We start from the raw sequence: 11170 nt of genomic DNA on the forward strand, positions 1-11170 counted from the left end.
GATGAGAGCAAGGCCAATTACAGTAAGTGCGTATTTTGTGTGTAAATTGTTGAATATTTCAATAAATAAAATATTGGAACATATTATGTGGCTTGCATCAGTTGTTCTAAACAGCCCTGAAAAATATTACTGTGTCTTGGGAAAAGCATAGTAAAGTGCATGTGTAAATATTAAAGATAAAGCCTATTAGATTGAAGTGTTTTGGAGTAGCCTTATTGAGACCCGTCACTTTTTAGATCATTAGGTATGACACTGCAGTCGTCTGGTCCATCCGTGTCGATTGGCTCACCTACGATGTGTAGTAGTTCCTCACATGGGGAACAGGTAGATTCCTAAGGAACCTCAGCATAGTCCCCATCGTGCACTTATATAATGCAGTGTATAGGTACGTGTAAGACTACACACTCCCATTATGAAACGTGCTGAATACTATTGTGCTGATTTTAGATTTATCCCCCCCCCCCCCCCCCTTTTAAAAAAAATCTTGGAGATCTTGCAGTGCAGACAAGACAGGCAACCGAATCTTTAAACGGTCAGTCGTGTAGTGGCAAACACATTGATGATATTCATGTGCAAAAAACGATTTACAGAAACATCTTGAATTATTATTTTTTACTTTATTGTAAAAACAAAACAAAACAAAATCTCAGAAGGGAGATGAAGAATAAACATTTTAGTTTTTGGCAACACAACACACCTGTATTATATAAAAATTACAGGTCACAAAATCCATCTGTCAGTGTCAGCTTTATTCAAAACTTTAAACTTCACCCACTTATCAGAATCAAAGACCCAAGCTCTAACACATTATCAAATCTCTTAAACACCTTCAGTGGGATTGGTCAACCAATGCCTATAATTTCCCATGCAAGAAAGGGCAAGTGGATTATTACATCTGTCAAGGCATCAATAACATACTGTTTTATATCTGCAGTGTGGGCTACTTCACCAGACTCTTTACACACACACACACTTGGCTTCAAGTCTGCTGCAATGTTAAAACCTTTCATGTAATTTGGCACACATCTTGTGGGAGGGAGCAGGCTGTCAGTATTGCCCAATGAATCTCATATACAGTAGTATAGTATATAGCAATGTTTCTCAAAATTACCTGTTAAGGCAATACTTTTTTTTTTTTGCAAAACACCTGATTTTTTTTCTTCAGTTTATTACTAGAAGGGCCTGGGAATTATGATCTAGTCAGAGTTGAAAGGAGCTGCTTTTTTAAAAAAAAAAAATGTTTTTAATGAGAAACACTGGTTTTATTTCATAAATAAATGAAAAAATGTTGAGGTGCACACGTCTATTTTCTTTTCCTTACACTACACTTAGTATTTTTCTGCCTACTGAACAATGTATTCAGCAACTTGTACTGGCGGCAGTCTAAAACCTCCAACATCCCAACCTCTGGAAGATGCCTCAGTTTCATAAGGGTGACCACTTTTGTTTGCAAAAGTATCCAGATTCCACAAGAAACCAACACCACCCAAACCTACCAACTACAATTATTGTCTTTTCTACCACATTCCGCACTACAGGGTTTGTTAATCTATTACCTTAATGCTTTTCTTTTCATACAATCCTGTATCTTGGATAGAAATAATTTTTTTGGTAAATAAGCAGTTAAAAGAATGACTACATACTTGAATTTTTTTCTTGGTTTCTGATTGGTGGAAACATATCATACAAGATACTTCCTGTATAGACAAAGACTGGTGTATACACATTTACTATACATACCTTTGGGTTGGATAAAGTATAAAAGCAGGAAACGACACTGATCTGCCAAAAAATAAATAAAAATAACCCCTTCCTGTGTTCATCACATTCCAAACACTGCGATGTTCATGTTTAAATATGGTTTGTTTAGCAGCTCTATGTTCACATCATTACATCCTGATTCTCAGCAGTACTTGGATAATCCCACATTACTGGGGGTCGGCATGGTCTACTTTATTTCCAGTGGTATTTACAGCTCAGGAAGTGCTCAGACTACACAAGACTTTATACTGGTGTGCGACATGCCTTTGTAATGCAGGTTGTGTAGAGTAGTTACAGTAAATACTGAAATGTGTGCAGTTGTTCACAATAAATAAAATCAACCCATCCACCCTCGATCCGGATAGTGCTTACTCCCCTCATCCGCATTCCCCGCCTTGCTAGGATGTCGTGGCAACGGTCGCATCCTTACTCCGCGGGTCTTTCACTCCTATGATGAGGTCGTTTGTTCTCCTGGTGCCCTCGACCAATGACAGCACTTCCACCCTCTTCACATCGTGACCCTTGGCCTCAAGGAGCCCAATATCTTCCTCTAGAAATTCATCTGAGAGACAGAACACAAGATATGCTCCTATCACTCATACTTAATTATTACTGCTGTTTTTCTCTCCATTCTCAATCAGCAAAGCAACTTATGTAGAGAAGCCTAATACCATGCAAAAGTCCACACAAGTGCAGGGGAGGTGAATAGCATGGCATGATCAATGACACACAGGGCAGCTGTAAATGCACAGTACTCACCGTCCACTTGAATGACGCTGGGCTCCAGCTGTGGATGGAGCCTTCCTAGAGACAAGCTGTCGCTCAGGTTCTTGTGGAAAGACAAGACGCTTAACAAAACCTACAAGATAGAAAAGACTTTGAGAAACGCATAAATCAGCCTGCGCCTTGAAGCTCAGTGAAACATGGGACATGAAGGCTTTCTCCCTCTGACAATGCAAAGATCCTCAAACCGGGGGATCAATGTATTCAGATGCACACTGCGGTTAGGAGCTTGCGGTTAGTTTGAATACAATGACATCATCTCTAACAATTGAAGGAGGTTGACTACAGCTGGCTCTTTAAGCACTCTGCAGTACAGTAATGAGGGTGCAGGGCATGACTGACCTGGGCAATGCTACTGATGGCTCGTTCCCCACCGGAGGCCCCCAAGGTGAGGTAAGTCCCACACAGACCGTGGGTCGGCCGCACCACCGTAGGGAGGAGGAAGGACACAGGCCTCTTCCCTGGCTGGATGCTGTTCCGCTGCAACAAAAACACACCAGTGGACGTCTAAGAAGCAAAGCAGGGCAATACAAATTCACACTAAAAATAGCAAGGCAATACAACAATGTGGCAGCCAAAGACAAATGCAGATGGGCAGCTGGCTGTACTAGATTCAGATAATCCACTGCCCATGTGCCAAAGCAATGGCATCAGACGAACATATAAACAAGCGGTATCTCAAAGATCGTAAGTGTAGAGTTAGTCCTACTGGCGAGGGGGGCACGGAGCTCTCAGTTTTGTTTTGCCAGGAGAAGTCAAGCATCTGGCTGTTTAGGAGAATCCCAGAGGAAGTTAAAATCCCGCTGCCAAATGGACGGTTCAGGGAGCTGGAAGAAGCAAGAACACATGAGCAACACAAATGTAAAGTTGCAATGAAACTTTGACCTTTTCAAGAAAGTTTACCATGGTAATTTTTGCAGTTTTAATGCACATTTGCCATAGTTTACCCCCAATTGCCATTAATGTACTTTACCATACCTTGCTATTCTTTACAATGCTTACCTGTGCTTTCACTGTGCTTTATTACGCATTGCTATGCTTTTACTATGCAACCCTTTTGCAAGGGAATCATGTTAAATTGTACACCACAATATAATGATGTATATCTTGGTGTCTGTGTCTTCAGCAATTTAGTCTTCTGTGCCCTCTGTCAGTAAGCAGGTCTTGTCGACATATCTGTTTAGTTTTCCTTCCCCATAGGAGGAAGTGACATAAGCTTAGTCTATGCTTTTAACTTCCTTGTCACATTGTCCGAAATGCTTTTGTTATACATCGGATCTACCAAAAAACATGTCAAACTGTGTGGCTCCTTTTCATGGCCGTATTAACAGCCCGTTTGGAAAGCACACTTTGCTCTTTGAAAGAACCCTGTCTGTCGTGACCTTTAAAAAGAGGGTTTCAGATTCAAAACAGACCTTGTCACATTTTCAACTCTAGGGCAGCATTTCACAGTCTAAAAACACGTACTTCAAGATTGAACATAATATTTATTAAAGCAGGAAAAAATAGGATTGTCACATAACTGATCATCTTCTCTAGAGTTATTATACAACTAACTAAATATTGAAATGCTTTCCTGAAAAAATGTAAATGCTAAATTGTGGAATATTTGTTTTTTTTATGTCCACCTTTCAAAGACATTCTGTTTTCGCCATCAGTGAATTAGCAAACAAAACAAAAACATAAATAAAATGTAAAAATAAGACCAGACATGTGAAATGTTTCATTGTTGTACTGGACAGAGAGCTCTTTACAAAAATATACCCAATCTGTGAAGCAGAAATCGTGAAGTTCTATGTATTGTGTTTTATCATTCAACAGAAGCAAACTGAACCACCTGCAAGGTTCCTAAATGCAGTGTAGCAGGTAGTGCATCAATAAAGCAAGCAGCTGCTGTACTTAGTTAAGAGATAAAAAAAAAAATATTATATATATTTACACTATTCTTTCAGAAATGTGAATGTCCATGGGGAACTACATATTACACAGCAATGGGTACATTTCACAGAAATCAAGACAACTATGAAAAAAAAATACAGCCTTAAAATAGCTTTTGTAATTGTTCTTATCGATTCTTTTTTAAATTGCCATCGTTCAGAGCTGTAAGGTGAAAGTTTCCAATACCTCATGACTGAGACAGTAAAGTCGTCCGGTCCCATGACCACAACCTGGCTGCTGGAGGGCCCCGACTCCTGGGAATAGAAGGTGGTGTAGTGCCCAGGAGGGAAGGCCTGGGAATCACTGATACTCTGACGCAGAAATCCAGCCTCTGATTTACTAGAAGGGAGGAAAGGCAAATTTATGAAGAAAATGAAACAAAATTGCTTTCTGTGTAGTAAAAAGAAACTAATAACTGCTCATTGCATTAATCAATAGATGGATGAAGTGGGAAAACTAATTCACACAGTGTATGTAGACACACATTACCAAACCATTACAAAAACATCCTGCTTAATCCACTGGTGTAGCACCAACCTACTTTAACATCTCCTGCACTGCATTCAAAACTGTTGAATCAAAGACGGGGTCTCCCAGGTTGCTTGCCAGGGCTAAAGCAATTTTCAGGGACTAAACATAAAACAGAGCAAAAAAACAAAAAAAGAAAACGGCAGATTATAGATTGTAATATAATGTGAAGACCATTCATTTGTTAGCAGGGCTCCAACATCTCACCTCTACAGGCCCGATTCTGGAGGTCTAGGCCTACAGAGAACACAAAACAGAACCTCCACAACATCTGTGAGGAAATTCAGGTAAACCAGCTTTTAGGAAAACATGAAAATAACAGCCAAACTTTGATCTGGAGTGAGCTTCACGTATGAAATAAAAATAAATCAGACTGCAGTATTCATAAAGATTTAACTATTTAAAGAATAAAATAGTCTGATATTCATTACACTGTTAAAGACAGTAAACAGCAGTTTTAAGAACACAGCTCCACTGTCTTCCCATTCCAGAGTACACTTAATACTGCACTTCCTCTTGCCAGAGGAGAGCATGACAGAAAAATGCAGAAACAGGCAAGCAGAACACACTTGCATGAACTCTGTGAATGTGCATGCAGTACCTCTGCTATCCAGTGGTAAGTGCTGTTTCTGGGGACCTGGCTGGTGATGTTGAAGCCCTCCAAGATATTGAGGGCTGCAATTAAGGCAGCACCAGCGTGGGGGGGAGGAGGGGCCAGGATCTGGTGACCTGCAAAGGCCATTAAAAAAAGAGAATCTGGTTACAACACACAACAGCATATATACAGCACATCTAAAACCACAACAATTACTGCACTAGAATAAACATTTTGAAATATTGAGAATGTAATTCAGTACAGCATAAATGAAACCCTTAATTAAACTCATCATGATCGGACAGCTAGCAGACATAGTAAGAGAGACAACCTTCTGTGCAGTGCAGTATTTACCCTGGTAAACACCCTCCAGTGGCTTCTCAATGATCACACTGTAGTTACTGAAATCCTCCTCTTGCAGGACTCCTCCTCTTTCACGTGCCTGTGAGAAATTAAACAAGCATTACATACACATTCAAGCTGGCAATGGCAGGCATGACTCGTAAGTGAATCGATTCTTTATGGGGTGTGTTTGCTGTTATTGAATGAGGTTTATCTTTCAGTTCCACGCTGAAATTCACGTGCCTCGTCTCCCCCACAGACATATACTGTCGATGATCATGTTAATGCAATGGGTTTCCATTTCCGCAATTCAGTATTATATATAGTGACCCCCTAAATACCTTTATAAAAGTTTACCTTAGCAAAGTGTAATAACACACAGTGAAAGCATGGTAAAGCATAGGTAAGCACTGTAAAGAATAACAAGGTATGGTAAAGCATTATATATATTATATAAAAATTGCAAATCACAGTAAACTATGGTAAATAGTCTTCAAAGCTTTTTAAACTCCAGACAGTTCCTTGAAAATATTCCAGGTGAAAAACTGTGGCGATTATATTCCAAAAGGGTATATTTGAGGATACCTGCCCCTTCTATGATGATCTAATCTTTAAACCTTACTGGCAAGGTAGGGGTATCTCTCAACACTGCACTTGCCTCAGCTATCATTTCCTGTGTGAGATTACTGCTGTAAAACGCGGCCACTCCTTTGGTTCCAACTGAATCCAAGATGTCCGCCAGGTCCAAGCGCCTCATGAGCAAGCCAGGAAGCAGACGTTGTCCGTCTGGCATAAAGATCTCCCGAAAAGAGTCTGACACATTCTGCTCCTTCATTTTTGAGACTGCATCAGCTAGATAGTAAGAATACAAGACAGTAAAGACTGTCACTGTGCGGAATCTCAATGTCAAAATCCATAGTAAATCAATCCTCCCCTTGCAGCTACACAACGTCAAATAGAACATTACAAAATACAATATTCAAGCACGACAGTTCCACCAAGCACTTTAACACTCAGCAGTCTTGAAATACTATGATACAGAACTGTGTTTCAGGAAAGAATGGTACCAGGGATGGAAATAAGACTTCCATTGCAGAGCGGTTTGATCCATTCCTGGTATTACTAGGAGTTTACCAAGACTCATCTGAGCTTGTTACTTATACACTGTGGGTAATCAAGCTTCTAGTAAAACCTGGAATGGGAGAAAATGCTATCCAATAAGTCTTATTTCCAACCCTGTATATGGTAGTTATGAAGAAAAAAAGCCCAGCTAGTCAATTAAAAGATACACTCATTTGATTTAGCTGGATTTAGTGATTTGTCAAACTGACCACAAGTTTCTGATCCTTGTTATGCTTTAAAAAAAAAAAAAAAAAAAAAAAAAACTAATTGCACAACCAGTTTACATAAGATACAGGAATCAGCAAAGTGGGGTACAGAACTTTAGAAACTGGGCACATGACTTTCAATACAGAAAACAGGCGCTTTCCTCACCTAGATCGCGAGTGACGTTAAATCCACCTCGAGCAACTTCTGCTGTCAGGGATAGTATCTCGACCCAGGGCATTCTGAAGAGAAAACATAGATCACTTACAGGAAGATAATACACATTTGTTCTCCAATTAAAGTATTTTGTGTTGGCTCTTATTGTCAAACACACACTGTGAAATTCACCAAAGCTGGTAATGTTTTTGGATTAGTGCAATTATTTCTTAACCTAGGTACAATAATTAAGAGGGTTTATATCTGGTGAACTCCATATTTCATAATTAAACACACATTACGAAAGGAAGCAGGCCAATATTGGTTCCTCATAACAAGCAGCATTTTGATCACTTCATTGAAATACATATGTATGAAACTGTCCATCAGCACCTGGCAAACAGCCAGTTCAGTCCAAAAGATTTGCAGCAAATGGGCTGTTGTAAAATATTCTTCATGCAGAGGATGATGAATGTGTGTAGGAGTGAATACTTCACATTCTGAGAAAAATCATTTAGAACCAATTTTGGCTTTTATATAATTAAAAAAAAAAAGCATTTTGTAGGTTTCATTGTAGAGTGATCATTGCATCTGTAACAACACTCCTTCAGGAGGACAGATCACAGCAGTACAAGCAACGTGGAAACACAAACACATTCATAAAGGTTGCATCAAAGGCATTGCAAAGAACCCATGGGAAAAGCACGTAATCTTGGATTAACAAAATAAACGAGGTCTAGTGGAGCAATGCACCTGTGAAGACTTACTTTCCATACAGCTGATGTGCTTGGTGCATCCCTCTGAGCATGCCCGGCACACCCACCAACAGACCTGGCTGGAATACAAAGCAGGAAGCCATGAACTCAGGGAGGGGCTGGCATTTTAACTTCATTCCCCTGTACCTGACTGGCAGTCAACACAGGTAACTCTGTTCTCAGACATACGGTCTTAAACCTCAGTGATGAAGACATTAGTTAAAGTGTCTGTCAGCATACCCGGAGAGTTTCTACAGTTTTATTTCAGAATGTATGATTTATAGTGTTTCTAGTTGTTTCTCAAGCCACTGAACACAATTTACAGAGCAACTTCAAAACAGAGATTAAATAGTCTTTTTGTTTACATTCATTTCAGATTCAGCCTGTGCATTTAATCCAACAAGGACTTTGATTTTACTTTTTCCTCCAGGTTCAACTGAAGCATCTCCTCCTGGATGGCAGAGGGCGCTGTCTCCCGGAAGTCAATCACACAGCTTTTGTTGTTTCGGATGTCGTGAACCAACATCAATCCACCGCTACCAAGGGAAAAAAAGAAAAGTATGCTGTAATAATCAGTGACATGACGGATTCTTCTGACTAATCATTTTTAAAGCAGCCATGCTACATTAAAAATAGCAGAGAATGTCAGTTTTAATTTGGTTTGTCTTTCTTTCATGGATCCTTAGAAAATGTCCCCATATTACACATTATGTTCAAGCAGCGGAGCTGCTGCATACCATTTTAATTGATCGCAGTTTTCTTGACACATCAACAGACATGGAGTGAGATTATGGACTTTTTGCTTATACCTCTGGTATACACTGCTTATCTATGCTTTACTTTGCTTTCACTGTGCTTGAATACACTTTGTTAGGCCTTTACTGTGGGAAACTTCTGTAAGGGAGGTCCCATGAGACGGCAGAGGTCTCTGGGCTCTACTGAAGTGAAGTGTTTCTGCCCACACCTGTCCGACTCTCTTGGGCTGGTTGACCCGGGGTGGTGGTACTCACCCTCCAATGCCTGAGGCGTGTGGGTTGATGATTCCGATACACAACGCTGAGGCAATTGCTGCGTCCACAGAGGAGCCCTGCCTCTTCAGCACCTCCACCCCCAGTGAGGAGCAGCGTCCCACATCAGTCACCACGGCCCCCTGGGTAAAGATCTGCACAGGGGAACATGCACCTCACTCAAACGTTTACCACTGTAGCTTTACACTTTCCCCATGGTTATACTAAGCGTTTTCTATGGATTACAACTTACCATACCCCTCTGGGATTTACCATGCTTTCACTAAGATACATTGCTATAACTTTTATAAAATGTCACGTTTATGTTGTCACATTTTAAAAATCAATTTCTCCCCTTGTCAGACAAAAAGGACAGCTAATGAGAGCACTTCAAGGGAGTTGTTTTGGGTATGTTCTTCTAAATTAACAGGCGTGCTTGTTTCTGCTCCGTTAAGAGTTAAGACGGAAAGTTTTGCAGACACATGAACCCTTGTCGTCTGAGGCTGCTCTTACAATGGTGATTGAGTTACCTGAGGGTCTCCGAAGTAGATCTGCATGATGAGCGCCACGGTGACCCCGGTGGCGAATGTCAAGCAGGCAGTGATGATGATGGTGAGTCCGTCATGCTGGCAGCTGCAGTCCCCCGCCAGCGGGTCCCGGTGCGTCTCCCGCAGGGGGGACACGTCCTGACTGCCCAGCTCTGATGAGGGCAGGCGCTGCAGCCGGGCAGACTTGAGGAACAGGTCTGGATCTGGAGAGGAGAGGAGAGGAGAGGCAGGGGTAAGGATTCATAACAGCATCTCAGAATCTAGTACTACTAGCTACAGATAGGTACAATAAAAATACCCTGATATCTTTGAATAGATAACCTCCTTCTCTTTAAAAATATGACAGTAAAATGGTACTCCAAAATGTTCTTCTTTAACTAGGAAAGCAGTACCAACTGGGGATGGGAATTTTGTTACAGTTAACTTCGTTCACACTATGGTCTCCTGTTTAAACAAATATGAACAATTCGTCTCACAAGTTCAGTGGCACCTTAAATATGATTAATTTACCACATGATGCATTTGTGTCATTTTTTTTTTAAATCTGTAATTTAGATGAATTTAGACTGACGCTAATATCAAACCCAGGTTTACCCGTATCCTGCTCGCTGAGGAAGGCATCCTCATCTTTACGGGACCGGAGGTTGTTCTCCGCAGAGGCGGCATCCTCCTCGGGCAGACGGGGGAAGCTCGTAATGCTCATGTAATCGACTGGGGAGTACGCAGCCAGTGTTGTCTCTTGCCTAATGTCCTTCTCGGACATGGTCGCGTTCAAGCCCCCCGCTCCGGCGTCACTGGCTGGCATGTGCATCCAATCACCGTGTGTCGCACAAGCAATGCAGAACAAACCCGCAGCTATGTACGCCTCCTCCTCTGAATGAGATGCGTTCCAAACCTGGCAAGAGAGACGTGTAATCCGCCTGTAACAGTTCATAAAATGCATTTCTGTGAACACAAATGGAGAATTACATACCAAGATATAAAGATGCGGATCGGCCAATCGTTCTATTTATTTTTTATTTTTTCAAACCTTGAAAACGAACACAAAGCATACGTTACAAAATGTAAACGTGTTATGTTAAATATGCATAGATTATATGTGCATTTGAAGAGTTCGCTTGTAAAATCGGAATGGATTTTGAGTCAGCTTCTACGAATTAAGAGGTGGAAACTCTACAGCATTCATTTTCAGTAGCCTGCTGCATAACCGCTGACTGACGCATTGTACAAAAAAAAAAAAACACACACACTGCAAAATAAAACTAATTAAAAATCAAAACAGACACTGCTTACCTAAAAAAGACAAATGCCCGGTTTTCAGTATTATCAGTGGGCTTTTTCATGAAATAAGGTTTTGAATGTTTCCAAGGTGCTTTTCGATGTGATGTGGCCAAGCACCAAAAAACCTTTCAGGATCAGCTGACATCACAA

General features: G+C 40.8%; 1 protein-coding gene across 3 annotated transcripts; it reads right to left on the reverse strand.

The window, feature by feature from the left end:
- Positions 1-640: 640 nt before the first annotated feature.
- On the reverse strand, positions 641-11170 carry LOC121319331 (glutathione hydrolase 7-like). 3 transcript variants are annotated; one of them, XM_041256651.1, is made up of 16 exons: positions 11033-11170; positions 10334-10659; positions 9722-9942; positions 9195-9346; positions 8603-8720; positions 8197-8264; positions 7442-7515; positions 6606-6799; positions 5960-6047; positions 5612-5739; positions 5024-5112; positions 4669-4821; positions 3254-3371; positions 2887-3024; positions 2521-2620; positions 641-2323 (listed from the first exon to the last, which is right to left on the reverse strand). In XM_041256651.1, exons 1-16 carry the CDS (start codon positions 11080-11082, stop codon positions 2160-2162), a joined length of 2181 nt encoding a protein of 726 aa, XP_041112585.1. In that variant the 5' UTR covers positions 11083-11170; the 3' UTR covers positions 641-2159. The 3 variants fall into 3 exon arrangements, with proteins under 3 accessions (XP_041112585.1, XP_041112587.1, XP_041112586.1); XM_041256653.1 differs by having other exon boundaries at positions 10334-10634; positions 11033-11137; XM_041256652.1 differs by having other exon boundaries at positions 10334-10684; positions 11033-11136.

This window comes from Polyodon spathula, chromosome 8 (genome assembly GCF_017654505.1).
Source record: "Polyodon spathula isolate WHYD16114869_AA chromosome 8, ASM1765450v1, whole genome shotgun sequence".
Classification (NCBI taxonomy): domain Eukaryota; kingdom Metazoa; phylum Chordata; class Actinopteri; order Acipenseriformes; family Polyodontidae; genus Polyodon; species Polyodon spathula.